The 24408-nt window shown below is 46.8% G+C and overlaps 2 protein-coding genes and 1 pseudogene across 3 annotated transcripts in view; 1 reads left to right on the plus strand and 2 right to left on the minus strand.

Moving 5' to 3' along the window:
• Nucleotides 1-11275, plus strand: part of LOC103296194 (cytochrome b-c1 complex subunit 2, mitochondrial) — a 28251-nt gene extending 16976 nt beyond the window's left edge. For both annotated transcript variants that reach the window (XM_054714403.1, XM_008152736.3), the window contains 4 exons: nt 2019-2099; nt 3447-3523; nt 9633-9786; nt 10991-11275. In XM_054714403.1, coding sequence (XP_054570378.1) covers nt 2019-2099; nt 3447-3523; nt 9633-9786; nt 10991-11074 — 396 coding nt within the window. In that variant the 3' untranslated portion in view covers nt 11075-11275. The remainder of the gene's footprint in view (nt 1-2018; nt 2100-3446; nt 3524-9632; nt 9787-10990) is intronic.
• Nucleotides 11276-11793: 518 nt separating this feature from the next.
• Nucleotides 11794-12177, minus strand: LOC114226811 (cofilin-1-like; annotated as a pseudogene).
• Nucleotides 12178-13173: 996 nt separating this feature from the next.
• PDZD9 (PDZ domain containing 9) overlaps nt 13174-24408 on the minus strand; it is a 34841-nt gene continuing 23606 nt past the window's right edge. The window contains exons 3-4 of the mRNA XM_028127361.2: nt 15486-15675; nt 13174-13572 (exon numbers count right to left, since the gene is read on the minus strand). Coding sequence (XP_027983162.2) covers nt 13188-13572; nt 15486-15675 — 575 coding nt within the window. The 3' untranslated portion in view covers nt 13174-13187. The remainder of the gene's footprint in view (nt 13573-15485; nt 15676-24408) is intronic.

Genomic DNA, 24408 nt, shown 5'->3' on the forward strand with positions numbered 1-24408 from the left:
AAAACATCAATCAGAAACGTCAATCAGCTGCCTCCTACATGCCCCCTTTTGGGGATCGAGCATGCAATCCCAGTGTGTGCCCTGAACGGGAATTGAACCTGTGACTTGAGTGCTCAATCACTGAGCCACACTGGCTGGGCCAGAGGAGCCTTTTTATCCAATATGGTTTCCCAACTACAATGCCTACACTGAGGTATTTTTCTTTTAAAGAAGTTTTGAGAGTTAATTGACAATGAAACCCTTGGAATCTTTTGTACAGAGCCTTAGAGTTCCCTGGAGCACAGTTTGAGAACCATTATCTAAATGATTTCTAAATTAAATTCAGCTGCTGCTTTTTAAGTTTTCCTCCAGATTTTCTTTCTCCTGGTTCATGTTCTACTCTGGGTTTTTTGTTTTTTTTTTGTGTGTGTGTGTGTGTGTGTGTGTGTTTTTATTGATTTTTAGAGGGAGAGAGATAGAAACATCAATGATGAGACTCATTGATCTGCTGCCTCCTGTATGCCCCCTACTGGGGATCAAGCCTGCAACCTGGGCATGTGCCCTTGACCAGAATCGAACCCGGAACCTTTCAGTCCACAGGCCGACGCTCTCTCCACTGAGCCAAACCAGCTAGGGTACTCTGTTCTTTCTTCACCATTGTATGTTAATGATGCTTTGGAGTGGCTGGAGTTTAATCTTAGTCCATTGACTATTTATTTTTGTTAATCCTCACCTGAGAATATTTTTCCATTGATTTTTAGAGAGTGGAAGGAGGGAGAGAGACACAGAGAGAGAAACATCTATGTGAGAGAGACACATCCAATAGTTGCCTCCTGCACTTGACCCAACCGGGGTCGGAGATTGAGCCTGCAACTAAGGTACATGCCCTTGACTGGAATCAAACCCAGGACCCTTCAGTCTGAGGGCCAACACTAAACACTGAGAAAAACTGGCTAGGGCCAATGACAATTTAATAGAAATTCCTACTTCCAAATTTGGTCAGAAATTTGACATGTGAATAGGATAGTCTCAGAATTATAATTCAAGTAGTTAAAGCGCAGTTTTTCTTATGCTCTCTTCAAGCTTTATAGGGGCTGCGCCACTGGGTCTCACATTTTAAAGTACATGAGAATCACTTGGGACATTAGTTAAAAATGTGGGCCCTAGACTGTGCCTACAGGGACCTGAGTGAGTAATCTGTTGCAGGAACCTGAAAGTCTGTATTCTTAATATCAGCTCCAGTGATCTTTAGGCAGATGGTCCACAGCAACACTGGGCAGCCCTGTCCTGGGCAATCAGGTGACCGTCAGGAGCTCAACACTCTTCAGACAGCAGGAACTGTTGTCCTAGGCTACACTTTTTGCTGCCTTGGACATATAAGTAACAGCCACCAAGCAGGAATTTTTCCCTAATGCTTTGACTTTAGTCTCTGAAGTGAAAGCGAGTTGGTGAAAGGAAGTGAGCAACAACGGAAGGAAGAAGTCAGGTTTGTGCAGTGCCAAAACCCACAGTCCATACCCCTCAGCCACTGTGTCTATAATAATAATGTTCACAAATCCATGTTTGTGCTCATCTTTAGTCATAATCAAAATAGGTTAGAGAATACTCAGTAAAAATTAGAGTACTCCACCTGTTTTAGAAAGATTTAAAACAGAAAAGTTAAAACCATTATTCTTCCCCGGCCAGCATGGGTCAGTGGTTGAGCGTCGACCTATGAACCAGGAGGTCATGGTTTGATTCCTGGTCAGGGCATATGCTGGGTTGTGGGTTCAAATCCCCATTGTGGGACGTGCAGGAGGCAGCTGATCAATGATTCTCATCATAGATGCTTCTCTCTCTCTTTTCCTCTCTGAAATCAATAAAAATACATATATTTTTTTAATTATCTTTTTGAAAGAGATAACGCATCAGTCCTTGACAGTCTGGCTAAATGAAATGCTGGTCTATTTACTTACATTGTGAAGGTACAAGTTTTGTTTAGACAACCTTAAGAAAGTTGTGCACAGAATGATGTACAATTGAGTTTCATTATATTTCAGGTTTCTGCTTTTAATGCCAGTTACTCGGATTCTGGACTCTTTGGGATTTATACTATCTCGCAGGCTGCAGCTGCTGGAGATGTAAGTTGCAAACTCATCAACTCTCACAAGCTTTTAAGTTAAAATGTGGAGTGTTTGAATGCCATGACTTAGCAGAGCTCTGTGACATCATGAAAGCGTCCCTGCTGTGGAGGACACTGAAACACGTACACCGGTGCTTCCAGGAAAGAGGAAGGAAGCACTTCGGTGGCGTTCTGGGTCTGTTTGAGTTGTCTCTGGGACATATAAATTGAGAGCTTGGGCGACACAGGGAGTCCTCAATATATAGCTTGTGTTGAAATCGGGGTTTTGTATGAAAAACCATAGGATAAAACTGAAGCTCCTTATGCTCTATACTTTAAGGTGCTCCGTGCTTTAAGGTGATTTCAAACCACCAATTGACTCAGGAAAATGGCCAAGAAAACAGGAAGAAAAAGAAGAGAAACTGGTACATTTGGAGGCCAGGAAAGAACAATGAATACCATTTTGATCTACCCTGGATTAACATCCCTTTAGTTACCACAGAGAGGTCTTATCAAAGTAGGACATCATTGGTAATATCAGTTTTTCCCAGAATGTTGAAAGTAAATGACAATTTATATTACCAAGGAATTAACGAGAAGTGAAGCCAGAGGGACCTCACATATTGAGACAAACCAAGGAACTAGAGATCTTGACAGAGTGGAAAAATAAGGACAGCATGTTTTAAGACATAGGCCAGGGGTCTTCAAATTGAGAATTTAGTGGGTGGGGCAATTCTAGGTGATGGCCAAGCCTAGGGTGCGGCTATGGACATGGGCAGCTGAAATAGAAGGTCCTAGAATTTAGGTGATTAGGGGGAACATTAAGTAGCAGACCCAGAATAGTGCCAAGGTTGGGGTGGAGAGAATCGTGGGCCAGGTTTATTAATTGACTCATTCAACAAATATTTACCAAGTGCCCACCTACATCACTGGAACTTGATTCTTCTAACTCCAGCTCCCAAGTATTGTCAGGTTGTCAACTGGCTGAATGGATTCTACTTGTTAGTGAATACTAAGATAGCAGTATTAACTACGTTACACTTTGAGAGGCTGGGGAAATTTTAGAGGTGCTTATTCTTTATAGGCAGTGATAAATCTGTGTGCTTTTACTAAACCCTACTGCCATCCTCTGCCACTTTTGTAAGAAATTTTGCTACTCAGATACTATAAGTTGTACAGACAGTTACTTGATGGAACATTAGAAAGATAAGGTAAGGAACACATAGTGACTTAAGAACCCCAAATGGACACTCTGCTGTTTCTCTGCAGCTAACCTTCCACCTGTGTTTTTGCCTTAGAGGAGCATTTGATTGCTGTGGAAGCTAGCACTGATTAGAGGTGACCAGTTTTTCATTGTCTGTCCTAGGTTATCAAGGCTGCCTACAACCAAGTCAAAGCAATTGCTCAAGGAAACCTTTCCAGCACAGATGTCCAAGCTGCCAAGTAAGTTTCAGGAGTAGCTGTGTTTTGTGTTTAAATTATTTGAAAGTTATATTTTTTGTAGTTATAACAATATTGTAATCCTATCTAATAAAAGAGTAATATGCAAATTAACCATCACTCCACGACAAAATGGCAGTGCCGGTAGCCACAAGATGGCAGCGCCCAGTCCTCTCAGCCCCGCCAGAGTCCCCCAGTCCCAGGGAGGACTGCCGCTGAGAGCCGGGCAGCCCGGGTGTCCAGCTGGGAGGCGCCTGCGGCCCCACGCCACCATCCCCTCCCAGAGGCAGCCCTGGGTGTCAGGCTGGGAGGCGCCAGCGACCCCACGCTGCGATTCCCTCCCAGAGGCAGCCCCAGGTCTCCAGCAGGGAGGTGCCCGGGCCCCCACGGAGCAATTCAAGTACTGATGATTCTACCAACGAAAAAGTTAAGATAAAGAGAGGACAGAAAAGGAATACAAGGAGAAAAGAAAGAAAGGACAAAAGATGAAACATCAAGAAAAAGAAAGAGAAGGAAAAAAGGAAGAAACAACCACATGATATCACCTTTCCAAGGTCTCCTGAAATTCCTGTTTAAGGAGTTTATTTTATGACACTTTTAGTTTGGGTTTACATTTTTACTGGTTTGTCAAGACCACAGCAGGTACACTGTCCAATATGTTGTTTTTTTAAATACATTTTATTGATTTTTTTTACAGAGAGGAAGGGAAAGGGATAGACAGCTAGAAACATCTATGAGAGAGAAACATCGATCAGCTGCCTCCTGCAGTATGTGCCCCCAACCAAGGTACATGCCCTTGACCAGATTCGAACCCGGGACCCTTGAGTCTGCAGGCCGACACTCCATCCACTGAGCCAAACCAGTTAGGGCTGTCCAATACGTTAAAGAAAAAACCCTATCTAATAAAGAGGGAATATGTGGGGGGCGGGCATTTGGGGTGACCAGGCTGTTAGGGGAGAGCAGTTGGGGATGATCTGGCTGGCAGGGGAGGAGTTAGGCGTCGATCAGGCTGGCAGGGGAGTGGTTAGGGGGTGATGAGGCTGGCAGGCAGAAGCGGTTAGGGGCTATCAGGCAGGCAGTCGAGCAGTTGGGAGCCAGCAGTCCCGGATTGTGAGAGGGATGTCCGACTGCCTGGTTAGGCCCGATCCCACAGGCAGTCGAACATCTCCCAAGGGGTCCCAGATTGGAGAGGGTGCAAGTTGGGCTGAGGGACACCCTCCCCTGTGCACAAATTTTGTGCACTGGGCCTCTAGTGTATGTACAATAGGAGAGCAAGATACAGAAGAATATTTAAAAGGAAAGGGAAACATGCCCGTATCCTACCACCTAGAGACATAAGTATTAACATTATGATTATTTTCTTGACCATTTTTATGCATTTTTAAACATAATTGTTAATATTGTTTATATACTTATGTCCTATTGATAGTGTGTTTATTGTACAAATTTGAAAATTACAAACAAAAAAAAGACCTTTCATTCCCAATGATTCCTCTGTTTATAACATTATGATTCTATTCAGATTACTAAATATTGGTCATAAACAATATTAATTGGTATCTCAAAATATCAAAGATATCTTTGGGTTTAAAACATTTGTCATTCATATTAATTTCTTGGTATAAATTCACAACTGGGTTAAGAGGTGTAAACATTATAGTGAAAGGCTCTGCTTTAAAATATATTTGTGGCCCTAGCTGATTTGGCTCAGTGGATAGAGCGTCGGCCTGCAGACTAAAGAGTCCCAGGTTTCGGGCCCGATCCCTAATAGGATTGGCGGGAGGCAGCCAATCAATGATTCTTTTATCATCATTGATGTTTCTCTCTCTCCCTCTCCCTTCCTCTCTGAAATCAATAAATATATATATAAAATATATGTATGTGTGTGGTTATATTTTTATTTTTATATTCAAAGTCACAATGTGAAAAGGTTACACCAGTTTACAGTCACACCACCAGGATATGAGTGCCTGTTCCACCACAGCCATTGGCAATTTTTTTTTTTTCTTTACTGATGTGATAGACCAGAAAAAGATGTTTGATTAAAGACTGAAATACTCATCTCCTGTTTGGTGAATTTAAATTCCCACTGTCCACACTGAAAGTGCAAACAGCACCTCTGGGCAGTTCCAGGATCTGACTAACAGACAGACTTTTGGCAGAGTTGGTAATGAGGTTACATTTTCATACAGCAATTTAAAACATTTAACTTTGCCTCCATCCATTTAGGACAATTCAAAATATGAGTCCTAAAACTCAAATGGGCTCCATGATCCTAACACCTCGCTGACCATCACGAGGTAACTTGTGTTTCCACTTAGAGTAATTTAAGTAATTTTAAGGTCTGAAAGCAATACAGAGTTTTACAAGAGTGCTCTAGACTGTTTCCTTAGTTATCTTTGTTTAGGCTCAGGGATGAGCCACTTGACCTGTTTCAGTCGTCACTACTTTTCCTCTCCATTATGCGTGTCTTTTTCTCAGCTCATCAGTCAGTATTTCCAGAGATAGGATGAGCAATACATCTAATTCTTTCCAGCCATCTTTTCTTATGGCAAAAGTTTTACAAAGACACATTGCGGCAGAGAAGAACATGTGAGCAAATTATGTGCAGAGTGATTGTGGTAGTCGGCTGGAAGATAGTACTTAGTCAGAAGATAGTGATGAGTCTGACATTAGACCATCATGAAGGCAAAAGAGAAATCTGACAGTGTCTGACAGTGAAAATGATTCTGAAGAAGAATGGGCAGAAAAAGACATTTTACCAGCCTTGGAGGATTATACATATATTTCAGGCATAATTGTTTACTTTGAAGACTCACAAAGTTTTTTATGTGTTTTTTTTTTTTTTATCTTATTCTCAAACCAATTTATACCATCACCAAATGGAAAAATACCACAAAACCTCTGCTAAAACTTCATTATGGACGGACGTTACTTATCTGGATATAAAGACTTTTCTTGGTTTAATTATATTGATGGGACTAACGAAGAAACCAGAATGGTCAACCAACCCTTTATTTTCAAAAACTATGACTGCAAAGAGGTTCGAGCAAATACTTATATACTTTCATCTGAACAGTAATTCACAAGCAACATGTAACACAGACCATCTTTACAAGCTCAGACCTCCGTTGGGTCACTTTATCTCAAAATGTAAATCTTTATATGTACAAAACAGCAGTTACAATTCGATGAAGCAGTGACTCCATGGAGAGGACGCATCAGATTCAAGATGTATAATCAGGCAAAAATAATAAAATAGGAATTTTAGTAAGGATGCTTTGTGAAAGTGACTATATTTGCAATTTCAAGATACATACAAGTGAAGGTAAAAAGTTACAACAGTTGATATCCATCTTAATGGTCTTTTCTTGGTTCTTGGACTCATAGTTACCATGATAATTACTACAACAGCGTGTTTACAGCTGAACTATTATTGAAAAATAAAACACTGGTCTGTGGAACAATAAGGAAGAATCATGCGTGAGTTGCCAGAGCTACTATAAGAAAAATCAAAGAGCCTTTAGAGAGAAGTGACGTTTTTGTAGAGGTTCCTTTCTCCTTACATAGAAAGATAAAAGGCCCATACGTAAGATATCAACCATTCATGACATCTCTACGATATCCACACGTAAATAACATCACAAAACCGGTATGCATAGTGGATTGCAACAGATATATAAAGCGAGTCAAGCAGATCAATATTTGGTGTACGGCAGTATTATCTTGCACACAAGTATCAAATGGTATAAAAAGTTTCTTTTTGATAAATTATACCTTTTTCAATGCATTTAAAAATTATTTCTATAATAAAGTTATTTTTAATGTACAAAAATTTTGTGCTCAAAATCGCTAGAGTGGATTACATAAAATTCAACTGTGTGCAGCCCACAACCTAGCACCTCTTCCATTATAACTAAATAAAGCTCCAAATAAAGCTCCGCCATTCAGAGTCTCGGGAAAATTAAAAGATCATGTTTTACAAAAAATAGTAACCAGCGATAAAAAAAAAAACTCACTAGGGCATATAAAGTATGTTTTTCTAAGGGAAAGCATAGTGAAACACAATAAGAATGTAAAACTTGTTTAGTACCATTGCATGTAAATACATGTTATACAATATATTACACCCAAAAATTATTTTTAAAATAAAATATATAACATGACAAAATAAAGTACACTTAAGTTTTTTTAGATACTTTCATTTAATATTCAATTGTGGAAAAAGTAGCTGGCCGCATGGGCAAGTTCTGGCTTGAAATAGCTGGTCAGCAGGGTGCCAAGTGTTGCCCACACAAGAAGTATGACAGTGAATTACAAGCCAGGAGAAAGCACCTGATCCCGTTCATATTACTACTTTTGTCATACTGAACACACTAAGAAATTGCCTTTCAAGTAATAAATATAGCAGTTTTTATAAGGTGTGGCAACATGTAGAAAATGGAATTTTGGGTTATTAATGTCAAGAATGTTTGTTTTCTGCCCTGGCTGGTTTGGTTCAGTGGATAGAGCATCAGCCTGCGAACTGAGGGGTCCCGGGTTCAATTCCAGTCAAGAGCACATGCCCGGCTTGCAGGCTTGATCCCCAGTGGGGGATGTGCAGGAGGCAGCAGATCGATGATTCTCTCTCATCATTGATGTTTCTCTCTCTCTCTCCCTTCCTCTCTGAAATCAATAAAAATCCTATATAATAAAAGTGATATGCAAATAGACCGAACAGCCAGTCAAAGCATAGTATGCTACTGATATGCTAAGGCTGCTCAGCCACTCGCTGTGACATGCACTGACTACCGGGGGCAGATGCTCCGACCAATAGGTTAGCTTACTGCTGGGGTCCTGCTGATTGGGGCTGAGTGAGACATGCCCTGGAGCCCTCTCACGGTCCCTCCCTAGCCCACTCGTGCATCAGTGGGGTCCCTCAGCCTGGCCTTCACCCTCTTGCAATCCGGACCCCTCGGGGGATGTCAGAGAGCCGGTTTCAGCCTGATCCTGCAGGCCACTCCTCTGGGTGGGCACCAGACGCAGGGCTCGTAGCAGCGCCAGCCTCTCCCAGTAGATTGGGACTGAGTGGGCACGAACCCATGGCAGACACAGTGGGGCCGGGATGAGCGGGAGCGGCATGCAGGACCTGCAGGCAGCGTTGGACTGCAGGTTTTGGCCCAGTCCCTACAGGCCACCCAGAGGGACACCACCCATGCACGAATTCGTGCACCGGGCCTCTAGTAAATTTTTTTTTTTTTAAGAAAAGAGTGTTTTCTGCCATCTAGATAGAGTTGATACTTTCTCCTATAGGTTTCTTAATCTTCCTGTAGTGAGAGAGAGAAAGGTATCATTGCTGAAGGGACAAACTAATAATCTCTTGGTCAAGTTTATTGCAGGTAAAATCTCTTTTAATTAAGCTGACAATTTGATAAAATTGCATATAATTGTAATTATGTTTAAATGGAAGTCTTGGTACAGCATGACAAAAGAAGATAGTTTATTTGAGAGTTAAATAACTCAGGTGCCTTATTGAACACCAGTTTCTTTCTGGGAGAATTATGAATTAGATTTTGTTTTACCTCAATTTGATGCTTTTGTGCCCGAATTGAACCTGCTGGGATTTATAAGACCTATACTGTCCTTACCCACCTGCCTCTCCATTACTTCTTGCCCTCAATGATACAAATCCCAGAACAGAAGTTGGGCTGGGATTAGGGAGATAGCTACAGAATTAGCACACAAGATTCTGTTTAGAGGACAGTGCCTTAAGAGCCCGTATATTTTTCTTTAATGGAAATGCCTAAAATTATCACTAAAAAAGTATCAAGAGTTACTTCATTAATCAGAACTTTAAGATAATTTTAATTAGATCTAAGTTCTGGTCCAAAATCAAAAGGCAATCTGTTGGGTTTTTCATATAATCTTGTATTGACAATTTTCTAAATGATAATGTAAATAATAAAATAGTTGGTGAGCTGAAGAAATAGAAGGGAAATCTTTAGCACTGTAAGATTTCAAAGCTGTTAATTTGCATATTTACCAAAACATATTTGAGAGTTTGGGAACATTTTTATAAAATCACCTTTCTCTATAAAACTGGCTTCTGAATTCAACACCTTTAATTGGACAGGAACAAGCTGAAAGCTGGGTACCTAATGTCAGTGGAGTCTTCTGAAGGTTTCCTGGATGAAGTCGGGTCTCAGGCTCTCGTTGCTGGCTCCTACGTGCCACCACCCACAGTCCTTCAGCAGATTGACTCCGTATCGGACGCTGATGTCATAAATGTAAGCAAATGAAAACTTACCATTTAACATCAGATAACTTGACCTTAATGATCCAATTTCAGAAGGCATAAGCTTCCTTGGGCTGTGTATATTATTCTGGTGCTGTTTGGATGTCTTTCTACCTGGTGTGGAGGCAGGAGGGCTCATTACCATCAGATCTGCAAATAGCATCCTTGTCAACTTGGGATTTATGTTTCTTGCTCATTTAATTAAATTACCATTAGGTTAAACCATTTTAAATTGTTAGAGGTCAAGAAAAATCAAATATTGGCAATTTTATGAGTCAAACTAATAGTCAAGTTGGGTATTTTTTTCTTTTCACTCCCCAGAAATAAACTCTATCCTGCCAACCCTTCCCGATCCAGCATTTCAAGTTTTTCTTTTGTCTTCATAGTCTAAGACATTCTCCTGCTCTTGCTGTATTTTTTTTCACATATATTATTTCCTACAAGATGAGTTGTTTTGAGGGCAAGGAATGTGTCTTCTAGCTTCTCTTTGTAATCCCTAATGTGCCTCACAAGTGCATGATCTACAGAATAAACCCAAAATCAGCAGGTTTTCCAGTCACTTCTGTATGAAAAATGTCAGCCGCCCTTCCTTGTAGAGGTCAGAACCTTCTCAACAACAGGTCTACCGTGGGGATAGAGAAAAGACAGTTCATGTTAAGGTAGTGACCCCAAAGTTTATTACCTACTCTTCCAAATGTCTGTCCTCAGTTGCTGCCGCCACCATCCTTTGAAAAAAGGCCTGAGATCACGTGGGGGCTGATACTCGTGGTATTACACTTAACCTCACCAACCACCAACTTGAAGTCGTGGTATAAAGAATACTAAAATTTGACTTTTAAGTTAATAATCAGTGTATTTTTATTAACTCAGGCCAATTGCCATTGTAATACAGAAACAGGAAGCCACAGCCCCGCCCAAGGCCACCTCTGCCCTATTTCACAACGTCAGGGAGGCTGTCCTTCTCCCCTCTCCACTGGCGCCCTCACACCGAGAGCACCCGCTCGCTCAGTCACTCTCAGGGACCGCTGAGCTTGTCCTCAGATCGGAACCGGGCCAGCCCTCTCCTGTAGTTCAGCTTCACTAGCGGCTGTGGCAGAAATTGCCGACTTCGTGTCCTGTCCATAAGGTCTTGAAGTAACGGAATGACAGTGCATGTTCTGACTTTAACTTCCTGCCTTTTGTTTGTTTACTCAAAGGCTGCAAAGAAGTTTGTTTCTGGCCAGAAGTCAATGGCAGCGAGTGGAAATTTGGGACATACACCTTTTGTTGATGAGCTGTGAACCGGAAGCACATTGTAGGAAAGAGCGGGACATTTTCTCAACCGAGGGCAGCAAACACATGGAAGTTCCACGTCTGTAATGTAACATTTGTCTTGGTTTTCAATGAGGTGAACTATCTTAAAAAGTATAAATGCAAGAAATTGTTCCTTACTTACCTAAAGTCAATAAAATATTCTAAGTGTTTCTTGGCATTTTTCCTAATCAGTTCATCAAGTTTTTATTTTCTGCAGACATGGTTTGGTTTTGTTTTGTTTTTGTTGTTTGTTTGTTTGTTTGTTTGTTTTAAGAGCCCCTTCCTGGTCCTGCTTCCCTGAGTGGCCGTGACCAGGTGGAAAAGGGGAGGGGTTATCTTCACAGCATTCCATTCATACACAGAACTAAACAGACACGCACAGAGTCACTATTGTAGTTAGAAGTTGGCAGCATGGAAAGGGGAGGAACAGGTTGCAAGTAGGGGTGTCATTTAAAAAAGGCCCTCTCCAAAACTGGGGTGCCTGGGGTGGGGGGACTTGGTCTATTTCAACCCCAGAGGAATCAGAAGATCAAAAGGGGTTTGGCACGGCCAGAACCGGCAGGCATGGAGGGAGGAGTTAGGCCCAAGGGGAGGGGGCCTGTTTGGCAACTGGGTGAAGGGCTAGTCCTCCCCCTGCTGGGATCCCCCCAGCTCGGCTCTGGCAGGAGCGGGGCTGCCAGATGCTCCAGGCAGGGGCTGGAGGGGCTCACAAAGGCTTGCCCTCCAGGGAGATGACAGCTCCGCCCCCGCTTCTCTGCCAGAGGGCAGTGGTCCTTGACCTCCTGGGAGCAGTTTGCTTGTAATTCATGCTTGATCCCGGTAAGCTTCTTGGTGCAGACTCGGGGCCCAGGAGATGAACCAGGCCCCCCTGCTCTCCTAGGCCTCATAGGTCGCATCATACAGGGCGCAGCGGCAGTCTTTGTCCGGCAGCATCTTGAAGGTGGCGGAGGCGGCGTCTCCTGTCTGGCCCACATCACCCACCAGGATCTCCTTGCGCTTCCTCACCTCCTCTGGCGTCGAGGACTTAACGCACCGTCATGTCATTGAACACTTCGATGACTCCGTCAGAGACAGCCACACCGGAGGCCATGATTCCGGGAGCCCAAGGAGAGCAAGGAGCGCCTGGAACGGAGCGCCGCTGCCGCCGCCGGGACCCGACTGAACTGCAGACGTTTTAGATGCTGTGAAGGACAACAGGATGTACTAGCACGAGAAATTACTACAATTAAGCTGAGCAGCTACCAGTAAATATTTCCAGACTGGAACTGGTGGCTTTTTTAAAGATAAAAGCAATTAAAAATCTCTCCTTTTGGGTAAGAACAATTAAATGGGCTGGGTTTTACCCTCTTTTTTGCCTATTTGCAATAGAGTTATTTTTTTTTTTTTAAGAGAAGAGAAAGGAGGAGAGAGAGGATTGGCTGCCTCCTGCACCTCCCCTACTGGGGATCAGCCCACAACCCAGGCACGTGTCCTGACCAGGAATCAACCAACAACCTTTCAGTGCTTGGGACAACACCCAACCAACTGAGCCACACGGGCCAGGGCACAACAGAGTTCTTTCTGAGAAACAAATTCCCCACCAGTTGTGTCCTGTGTTCCCGCTGCTTCATTTCATGGCTGCCTTACCTTCACTACGCAGAGCCTTACTTTCCCTCATTAACTACCAACCCAACGTTCAAAGTAAAAGTAGGGCAGAAAAGGGGAAAAATTCTAATATGAACAACTAGCCAAAAAAACTTTGTAAAACAAGAGAAACTACACATCCAAATAACAACGTGGTACTTACCTTAAAAAGTGAAATTCTCTACTGTGTTTACACTTTCTGATATTGAGCTGTTCATTTTCTAAAAGAGACATTCTACTCAGAAAGGAGGGTCTTAATGATCTGAGTGATGCTATTTTGAGAATAAAATTTGTGAGGCCTGTTGTGGCACCCAGGGAAGTCTTGCTGTCACGTTGAAGCAGGCGTAAAGGCTTCACAACAGTTGCAAAAGAATTGGTAAGTGTGCACACATTCCTGTGAGCACAGCCAAGCTGTGCGTGGCAATGCACAAGCGGGGCTGCCAGAGGAATGCTCTGTGATCACACATTGGCCAACTACTAACCAACTCCGGGTGCAGGCTGGCCCTTGCCCTTCTCAGCTTGGGCACAGTCTTCCAGCCAGAATGCGGAGGAGGCGGAGGAGGAGGAGGAGCTGTCCTTGTCCTGCTTCGCCATTGTCCAGTAAGGGGAAGGGGCCCTCCCTTCTTTCTTGTAGTCTCCGTGAATCATGATGTCACAGTGCAGGTCTGTTCCTACGCTCACGGGCTGATTCTTCTTTTGGTATTCATGCCATTCTCTGGAGATCGACATGGGTCTCCTTGCAGGATGATGCCCAGTGGACCGTGGGGATTTATAATACTTAAGTTTTTTATCTAAAACTACATCTTCCTTGTCACTGCTTGTGAAAGAGTCATCTTTTGCCTGCTCAGTTTTCTTCGTTGTGCTGGAAATACAAGAATAGTGAATGAAAATTACTCTTTTTTTTTTAATCCTCACCCGAGGATATTTTTTCCGTTGATTTCTTTTACAGAAAGTGGGAGAGAGGGAGGGAAAGAGAAAGAAACAAACATCAATGTGAAAGAGACACATCAATTGGTTGTTTCCCGGACTGGGATCAGGAATCAAACCCTCAGCCCTTTACTGTGGGGGTTTTAGCCTCATATTTAAGTTGTGCTATTTCAATATTCTGAATCTCAAACTCTGCAATTAATGCTTAGAGCATAGTAGTTGTATGAGCAAATAGTTGAGAGCCCAGGCTTAAGTAACGCTCCCAGTACAAGGCCCACCAGCTCAGTGGCTGCTAAATTTAAACTGATTAAACATGAGTAAAATTTACAGCTTCTCATTTGCAAATCCTCACATTTCAAGTGCTTACAAGCCACATGTGGCTGGTGGCTGCTGCTGGAACAATACAGCTACAGCACCCAGCTAGATTTCTTTGAGCGCATCCCAATAAAGGTTCAGGGCTGCAGCAACGAGGGCTCAGGAAACCTGTCAGGATTTAATAAGGACCGCTCCTGCGTCAGAGCGCTGAGCTGCTCACTGAAAGATGTTCTCGGGTTCCCAACGTCTTACATATCTGGTCCTCAGAGGGCCCCTCGTACTCCTGTGCTAACACATGAACAAGCTCTCAGATTACGTGATTGCCAGAGTTTCAAAGGTGGACTTCAATTTTCACTCACGGAATAACGGCTCTCAATCACATAAAAGTCCTGTGGTAAGTTTAGCATAACGAGGTAGACCTGTCCCTGCCTTCCCCCAGGGCAGCACAGTAAACAATTGGTTATGAGGATTATGTCATTGAAATTGGGGTCAATGCTCAGGAGACACAGGGCGCTAAGAGAACACATCGCAAAGGTCCCATGCAAAGGCTATGCAGCAAAGCAACGAGGAAACAGAGCTAGTGATTATTGGGGAAAGGGGAAGACAAGGGAGATAGAAAAATCAAGTACAGCCCCTAAATTTCTGACTTGTTCGACTAGGCAGACATAGTAACAGAAACCAAAAGGATCAATGAGATTGCCCAGGAGATTGGGAGCAGAGAGCCAAAGACTAAACCTTAGGAACTCCACGGCTGGGGAAAGGAGACCCAGAGAAAGTGACCCAAGGTCACAGGAGAATCAGGGGAGTGGGTGTCAGACACCAGGGGCAGGTGATGTTTCAACAAGAGTGAGGTTGGGAGGTTGTAAAGTGTCTAATGCTCAGAAGCCAAGCAAAATAAAGATGAGAGGAGACACTGAAATCAGCGATGTGAAAGTTGGGGGTGGGGGTGGGGGTGGGGGTGGGGGAGGGAGCTGGGAAAGGCCTCGGGCAAATGATGGGAGCAAGCCCAGACTAACGGGCAGAGGAGTGCCCTGTCTGGTACAGCTCTTCCAACAAGTTTGGAGTTAGGGACAGGGCAGTGGCCAAAGGGAGCAGAGAGAGGACAGTGGAGTTAAGGTGGGGTTTGCTAAGATGACAGAAGCTTAAAAATGCTTAAATGTTATTGGGAAGAATCCAGAGAGCAGCTGGATATGAGGAAGCAAATGGAATGGGATTCTCAGCACCTATAAAGGCGGACTGAAAAGGCGGACATGTGGTGTGGGTGTTTGGAGGCAGAGTTCCCATTGGATGATTTACTCTTTTTTATTAACTCCAGGTTCAAGGCTCTTGTCTCTCTCCTTCTTCCTGGTGTCTGTTCCTGTAAATCGTTCTTTCCAAAAGGATTTAGAAACCCGGGACATTGTTCTAGCAGGGTCACCAATTCCTCCTACCATGGTCCATTCGATAATTTTCATATTAAACCAAGACCCTGGGCTTCATGGACCTTGGAGAATTATGTAGTATAACAGAGATTTCCAAAAATGAACTACTTACCATGTTACTGGGAATTTGGTCTCAGGGATTAAATCATATATGTCTTGCCATTCTTGGGGTATGTCAATAAAATCTCGGTAAACCTCGATTTGCAGCACTGTTCCTGTGGTGATGCATTGCAAAAGCTTTAAAAATTCCCGAAGAGTATATCCTAACACATTGGCCTGGCCAACACTAATCAGAACATCACCTAAAGAGCGGGAAAAATTAGCAGCAAAATTAAGATAATGGTTGAAAGGAAATATTCCATTTCTGTCTTTACTGTGAAGTGTTTCCTATTATGGATTCATATTGCTGGTTCATTTTTGAACCAAAACCAAGCTTCAGTCTTTATTTATTTTTTATTTTGTTTTGTTGTTATTCCTTGCCCAAGGATATTTTTTTCCCATTGATTTTTAGAGTGGAAGAAAGAGAGAGAGAGAGAGAGAGAGACAGGTAGAGAGGGAGAGAGACATTTTGCATATTAGTCTTTTATATATATACTAGAGGCCCAGTGCACGAGAGAGAGAGGGAGAGAGGGAGAGAGGGAGAGAGAGAAACATGAATGTAAGAGAAACACATTGGTTGCCTACAGCCCACACCCCAACTAGAGCCAGGTATAGAGCCCACAACTTGGGCATGTGCCCTGACTAGGAATTGAACTGGGGGCCTTTTGGTGCGTGAGACAATGCTCAGCCAACTGATTCACAATGGCCAGGGCAGACCAGTCTTTATTTAATTAAAAACAACAACCACAGTGACATGAGTGCCCTTTACATAATAATGAATGCATGCAAGATGTTCTTACAGCAATGCAATGGTAAATAATATGTTTTCACAGCATTTCTGACAGAGGCTACACCATTTATAATTGAAGCATCCTTTAGGATTCTAAAAATGTGTTTCAAATAAAATGAATGGCTATTACCCACTTTTTAAATATATATACTAGAGGCCCGGTGCATGAAATTCGTGCACAGGGTCGGAGGGGGGGGGGGTGTCCCTCAGCCCAGCCTGCACCCTCTCCAATCAGGGACCCCTCAAGGGATGTCCGACTGCCCATTTAGGCCCAATCCCGCAGTCGGGCATCCCTCTCACAATCCATGACTGCTGGCTCCCAACTGCTCGCCTACCTGCCAGCCTGATCACCCCCTAACCACTCCCATGCCAGCCTGATTGATGTCTAACTGCTCCCCTGCCAGCCTGTTTGCCCCCAACTTCCCTCCTCTGCCAGCCTGGTCACCCCTAACTTCCCTCCCCTGCAGGGTTGATCGCCTCCAACTGCCCTCCCTTGAAGGCCTGGTCCCTCTCAACTGCTCTCCCTTGCAGGCCATCTTGTGGTGGCCATCTTGTGTCCACATGGGGGCAGGATCTTTGACCACATGAGGGCAGCTATATTGTGTGTTGGAGTGATGGTCAATCTGCATATTACTCTTTTATTAGATAGGATAGAGGCCTGGTGCACGGTTGGGGGCCAGCTTGTTTGCCCTGGTATCCTGGATCAGGGTGGGGGTTCCCTTGGGGTGTGGGGTGGCCTGAGCAAGAGGCCTGTGGTGGTTTGCAGGCCAGCCACTCTCCCTGGCAACCCAAGCGGAGGCCCTGGTATCTGGAATTTATTTACCTTCTACAATTGAAACTTTGTATCCTGGAGCGGAGCCAAGCCTCCTGCTCGCTCTGTGGCTGGCAGCCATTTCTGTTTGGTTTGTTTACCTTCTATAGTTGAAACTTTGTAGCCTTGAGTGGAGGCTTAGGCCAGCCAGGGCAGGAAAGCTTGGCTTCTTCTATCACCTTGGAAACCCAAGCCTCCCTCCTACTTTCTCCGTGGCTGTAGCCATCTTGGTTGGATTAATTTGCATACTCGCTCTGATTGGCTGGTGGGCATGGCTGGTGGGCGTGGCTGGTGGGTGTAGCGGAGTTAGGGTCAATTTGCATAATACTCTTTTATTAGGTAGGATAGAGGCCTGGTGCACGGGTGGGGGCCAGCTGGTTTGCCCTGAAGGGTGTCCTGGATCAGGGTGGAGGTTCCCTTGGGGCATGGGGTGGCCTGAGCGAGGGGCCTGTGGTGATTTGCAGGCCAGCCATGCCCCCTGGTGACCCAAGCGGAGGCCCTGGTATCTGGAATTTATTTACCTTCTACAATTGAAACTTTATAGCCTGGAGCAGAGCCAAGCCTCCTGCTCGTTCCATGGCTGGCAGCCATTTCTGTTGGATTTTATGTATCTTCTATAATTGAAACTTTGTAGCCTGGAGTGGAGTCCTGGGCCAGCCAGGGTGTGCGGAAAGCTTTGCTTCCTCCATTGCCAGGGGCAACCCTAGCCTCCAGCTCTTTCCAGCTCTGTGGCTGCCGCCAGTTCTGTTTGGATTTCTTTACCTTCTATAATTGAAACTTTGTAGCCTTGAGTGGAGGCTTAGGCTGGCAAGGGCAGGTGGAAAGCTTAGCTTCCTCCATTGCCTGGGAAACCCAAGCCTCCCTCTGGCTCTCTGTGGCTGTAGCCATCTTGGTTGGGTTTATTTGCATACTCACTCTGATTGGCTGGTGGGCGTGGCTGGTGGGCGTGGCTGGTGGGCGTGGCTGGTGGGTGTAGCGGAATGCTGGTTAATTTGCATATTACTCTTTTATTAGGTAGGATGTTTTTTATTGCCCTAGCTCAGTGGTTGGCAAACTGTGGCTCGCGAGCCACATGCGGCTCTTTGGCCCCTTGAGTTTTTAGCAAAGGCAAGCTTAGGAGTACCCTAATTAAGTTAATAACAATGTACCTACCTATATAGTTTAAGTTTAAAAAATTTGGCTCGCAAAAGAAATTTCAATTGTTGTACTGTTGATATTTGGCTCTGTTGACTAATGAGTTTACCAACCACTGCCCTAGCTGGTTTGGCTCAGTGGATAGAGCATCGGCCTGCAGAATGAAGGGTCCCAGGTTTGATTCCAGTCAAGGGCACATGCCAGTAGGGGGCGTGCAGGAGGCCGCTGATCAATGATTCTCTCTCATCATTGACTAGAGACCTGGTGCATGAAATTCATGCACGGGTAGGGTCCCTAGGCCTGGCTGGGGATCAGGGTTGACTGGGGCCTTCAGGCTGCTGGCCAGGGCCTTCCTTCTGACTGCTGGCCAGGCCCTTCCTTCGTTCCTCACCACCCACTGGTGGTCAGCGCACGTCATAGCAAGCAATCAAACTCCCAGTCTCCCACTCGAACTCCTGAGGGGACATTTTGCATATTAGTCTTTTATATATATACTAGAGGCCCAGGGAAAAAATTCATGCACGGAGGGGGCGGTTCCCTCAGCCCAGCCTGCACCCTCTCCAATTGGGGATCTATTGGGGGATGTCCGACTGCCAGTTGGGATCGGGCCTAAACCGGCAGTCGGACATCCCTCTCACTATCTGGGACCGCTGGCTCCTAACTGATCACCTGCCTGCCTGCCTGAATGCCCCTAACTGCCTCTGCCTGCCAGCCTGATCCCCCTAACTGCTCTTCCCTGTCGACCTGGTTGCCCCTAACTGCCCTCTGCCTGCCTGCCTGATTGCCCCTAACTGCCCTCCCCTGCCAACCTGGTTGTCCCCAACTGCCCTCTTCTGCTGGCCAATTTGGTTCTGATTGGTTGGTTTCTATGCCAGTCAGCATCAGAAGCTCCACCTCCTAGGTAGCCATTGGTTCTTCACAGCACCCACATTTGGTTCTGATTGGTCAGTTCCTATGCCAGTCAGTGTCTCTGAGGCCTAACAATGGGGCCTGATCAGAAAAGCAGGGCTGATCAGCAGCCCTAGTGCAGGTCTGGAGAGAAATGGAGGTGCGGCTGCTGGCCAGACTGGGAGAGAGAGAGAGAGAGGAGAGAGAGAGAGAGGCAGGTGCTGATCAGTCTCTGCTTCTCTCTTCAGGCCTCTCTCTGGCCCTGATTCGCAGCCCCTTCAGCAGTTAGTGCTGGGGCACCACCCCTGCAGCAGAAGCAGTCAGGTTGGTGGAGCCTTGGTCATTATTGGTCATTATGACCCAGGGTTTTTATATATTAGGATATAGAGACTAGAGGCCCGGTGCATGAAATTCATGCATTGAGGGGTCCCTTAGCCCGGCCTGCACCCTCTCCAATCTGGGACCCCTCGGGGGATGTCTGACTGCCTCTTGCAATCCAAGACTGCTGGCTCCTAACCACTCACCTGCCTGCCTGCCTGATTGCCCCTAACTCCTCTGCCTGCCTGCCTGATCGCCCCTAACCACCTCTGCCTGCCTGCCTGATTGCCCCTAACTGCTCCCCTACTGGCCTGATCGCCCCTAACTGCTCCCCTACTGGCCTGATCGCCCCTAACTGCTTCCCTGCTGGCCTGATCACCCCTAACCACCTCTACCTTGCCCCACACCCGGGACCCAGGATTCCCTCCTCCGGCCGATCACAGGCATCTGGGACCTGGGCTTTCCTCCCTCTGGCCAGCCACAGGCACCCAGGACCTGGGCCAGCTTTGCTTTGCCCAGCCCAGCCACAGTCATAGGGGACTGGGACCATGAGGCATACATCTTGTCCCTCTCCCAGGCCTGGCTGGTCCCCATTCCTCTCTGGTGAGCTCATTTGTGCCTGGCTGGTCCCTATTCCTCTCTCCCCAGTGTTGAGTGTCTGAGCCATGATGGTGTGAAGGCGTGATGGCATGGCAACCATTTGCATATTAGCTCTTTATTATATAGGATGTTTCTATCTCTCCCTCTCCCTTCCTCTCTAAAATCAATATGAAAACATTTTTATATTGATTTCAGAGAGGATGGGAAAGGAGAGAGAGATAAAAATATCATTGATGAGAAAGAATCATTGATCAGCTGCCTCCTGCACATCCCACACTGGGGATCAAGCCCTCAACCCAGGCATGTGCCCTGACCGGAGAAATTGAACTGTGACCTCCTTGTTCATAGGTCAGTGCTCAACCACTGAGCCACACTGGCCAGGCCTGTTACTCTTAAAGAAAACACCACTTACACTAATGAATGAATGGCCTACTTTGTGGTATACCTGCCTAGCAATTTACAGTGCCCTCCACAGTAAGTTGACTATCTATCTTACCTTATAATAGACAAATATGCAAATTGACCGCACCTTCGCTACACCCAAGCCACGCCCACCATCCAAGCCACGCCCATCAACCACGCCCACCAGGAAACCGTTGCAGGGAAGCTGGGGTGCAGCGGAGCCCAAGGCCGGGAAAGCCGCCCAAGGCTTTCCCGGCCTTGGGCGCCAGCGGAGTGCCTGCTCCGATCGCAGCTCCTGTAATCGGGTCGCAGGGACGCTGGGGTGCGGCGCGGCGGAGCCCAAGGCCCGGAAAGCCGCCCGGGGCTTTCCCGGCCTTGGGCGCCAGCGGGGTGCCTGCTCCGATGGCAGGAGCGAGCCAACCTGGGGGGTCGGCTCGCTCCTGCGATCGGGTCGCAGGGACGCTGGGTGCAGCCGAGCCCAAGGCCACCGCCCAGGGCCAAGCCGGGACCCTGAAAGAAGGTAGAAGGCGGTGGCCACAGCCAAGGCCTGGGTCCCCGGTGCCGGCAGAAAACTGGTGCAGGCAGCCAGGTGAATGAAGGTCTATTGCATGAATCTTCGTGCAAACGGGCTACTAGTATATATATAAAAGCCTAAGTGACTGAATGACTGAATCACAGAACGACTGGCCGCTATGACATGCACTGACCACCAGGGGCAAACACTCAATGCAGGAGCTGCCCCCCTGGTGGTCAGTGCGCTCCCACTTCAGGAGTGCCACTCAGCTGACTGATGGGTGCCAGATGCAGGACTCACGGCTGGTGAGTGCCCCTGTGGTGGTGTGAGCCTCTCGGGATCGGGACTAACTGGGCGCGAGCCTGCAGCAGGTGCAGTGGGTCTGGATGAGCGGGAGCGGCAGGCAGGAGCAGCAGATGGTGTTGGACTGGTTGGGCTGGTTTGGGCCCAATCCCCACAGGCCATGCCAAGGGACCCCCACCTGTGCACGAATCCATGCACCGGGCCTCTAGTATTAAATAATTCTGCAAGAAACCTTGGACAATTGGTATGCTTTAATTAAGGTTAAGATGTGTATACAGAGAGTATGTTGGTTCAAAGGGATTGACAGCAGGTCCCTATTCAGAGCAGTGCTGGGCAGGGAGGGTAGTGTGATGCTCAACTATGGACCTTCTGATCCGCAGCAGATGGGAAGAGAACCACATCTTGACAGAAAGCCCCTGAACCCCTAAACTGGATGCTAAAAAGACCAATTATTCATTTGCATCTACTTCTCTACCACCAGCAGCTAGGGCATGAGCATATAAACCTGACCCAGCCACAGGGCACTCCCCGCTGGGCCCCAAACCTGGAGCAGGAGCTGCACTTTCCAGGGCAGTTGTACACGCCCTGTGTTCTCACCATTTTCCAAGCCTGGTTCTCCAGCCTTTCTGGCAAATCTGTCCGATTCGATGTTCTAAGTTCAGTGCCTTAACAGAACTGTTATGTTGCTTGCAATGAAGATCCCTGACTGCTACAAGGGTATTCAGTAAGAGAAGAAATACAGAGAAACTGCTTTTTAAGAACAGGCTCACATGGGTAAAATCTTAGTCTTCAGATCTAACTAGCACTAACATTCTGCCAAGTGGTAATGGAGACTTTAAAACTAACATCAGATGAAGTGACTTCAAAGAAGTCCCGAAGGATGTGTTCACCTCTGTGTGTGTGGGAACTCGCAAACACTGTCACCCTCATTCCGAGACAGCTGCAGCCTAGCCTCAGAGGACAAGCTCAGGATGAGGTGCCTTCCCTGGACCTACATCACATGTGCTGTAGAACTGGGCAGTGTGCTGATCCCAGAGGAAGCCGCCAAGGGATGCCAAGGACATATTTCCATAGTGCTAGATTCTATCAGAAACAAACATTTCCAGAACTCTTTTGGCTTTTGGATCAGAAGAGGCTCAGCTGCAATTTCCTCCAGACACCCAAATCTGGGTTCATGTGACACCATCCCACGAAGTTCAACTCCAATGAGATCCAAGTCCTACATCTGAGCTACACTGGTGGGAAAGTCAGTACCATGTCTGCCCTGGCCCCCAAAATCGGCCCCCCTGGGTCTGTCTCAAAAAAAAGGTTGGTGATGACATTGCCAAGGCAACAGCTGATTGGAAGGGTCTGAGGAACTGACCATTCAGAACAGGCCCTGATTGAGGTAGTGCCGTCTGCCTCCGCCCTGATCATCAAAGCCCGCAAAGCACGCCAGAAACAGAAAGAAACAAACAGAATACTAGTCAGCACCGTGGAAATACACTTTGATGAGATTGTCAACACTGCCCAGCAGATGCTGCGCCAACCTTTAGCTAGAGAACTCTCTGAACCCATTAAAGAGATCCGGCGGCCCTAGCCGGTTTTGCTCAGTGGTTAGAGTGTGCCCATGGCCTGAAGGGTTGCAGGTTCAACTCCGGACAAGGGCACGCCCCTCGATTGCAGGCTCAATCCCTGGCCTGGGTCGGGGCATATGCAGGAGGCAACCAATCGATGTGTGTCTCTCCCCCTCTCTTCCACTCTCTCCAAAAAATACCCTCCAGCAAGGATTAACAGCAAAAAGAAGAGAGAGATTCAGGGGACTGCCCTGTGGGCTGTCTGTGGGCTGCAATGCTGATGGCCGCTCCCTCATGACATCAGCAGGGGTGCAGTGGAATGCCCAACTCATTAAGAATTACAAAGAAAAAAACATTTTAAAGATAATTTGACAACAGTTCCCTGTATTAAAGAAAACAAATTCTTAGAAGGGTGGAGGAAACTCTCCATTTTGGTCTTTAAAAGTTGCCGAGGTTCCAAGATGGCTGCAGAGTAGCTGGAAGCTGCTCCCACGTGCTCCCAGCCCCAAACCAGACTTACAGCTAAATTACAGAGCAATCAACCTTAGAAGCCAATTGAAGACTAGCTAACCTGAAATACTATAAGCCTCGGAGTCCAGGAAAAGCCACACCCAGCCTGGTGAGAAGGGCAGAGAGCGGAAAGCGAGGGCCACCTGGTGCAGGTGCGGAGGCCCTAGGAGTGTGGGTCTCAGCCTCGCATGGAGATCCCCAGCTCAGAGCCTGTGTGGTGCCTGGCGGTGGGGGTCGGTGGGGATCCAGCCCGCCTGGGAGGCTCGGACTGCACCCTCCAGGAGCACAGAGCTGACACTCCTCCCGCGACCTGTGGAGCCACTGGGCCTGCCCTGACCAGCTGGTTTGGCCGTGTGTGTGTGTGTGTGTGTGTGTGTGTGTGTGTGTGTGTGTGTGGAACGGGGGAGGAATGGGGGACCACACAGAGCTAGGATGTTGGACAGCATCTCCCAGGGAGGGGCCTGTCCAGGAGCCAGGCGGCAGGTGCAGCTGGATGATGGCATTGCGGGGAGGCAAACCCAGGCCCCGCTGCGAGTTCAGCCCGCTGCACCCGGGAAGGAGCAGTGCCCGCCCCCTCATACTGCTTGCCACACCACCCCCACTGGGGAACCGTTTGGATCAGCCCAGCCAAGTCCCAGATACACCTGCTGGGCACAGTTCCATGGGACGCAGGGAGAGCAGCTCGAAGCAGGTACATTCTAAGTGGGAGACCCTTGGACGCTATTTTCTGGGACCAGGACGAAGTGCTCATTGCCCTCCTGCAGGCTGAGAGGCATCATCATCAGTGGGAGACTCTTCAGATCTGTCCCCTGGCGCCCAGGACAGCTGAGCTTGCTCCTGCAGAGGCGACAGCTGCCGAATCCGCCCTGAACCAGCCGTGAGTGCCCCCAGGGGGACTGGAGTTGGTTCGGCTTTGAGCGGAGGCTACTTCCCCTTGCTGAGTGCCTGACTGCATGATTCCCCAGTAGGGGAACCCTAGCTGTGTCTCAGTCTGTCTTTGGAAGGTTCTGGAAGAAGGCCAGGCAACCTCAGGGGGAGGCAGAATAGCTATCAGGTAGAGGCAGCTAAAGGGAGCCTCGGAGATCCATGATGGCAGCTGACAGGTGTCAG

Source organism: Eptesicus fuscus, chromosome 4 (assembly GCF_027574615.1).
Source record: "Eptesicus fuscus isolate TK198812 chromosome 4, DD_ASM_mEF_20220401, whole genome shotgun sequence".
NCBI classification, from domain to species: domain Eukaryota; kingdom Metazoa; phylum Chordata; class Mammalia; order Chiroptera; family Vespertilionidae; genus Eptesicus; species Eptesicus fuscus.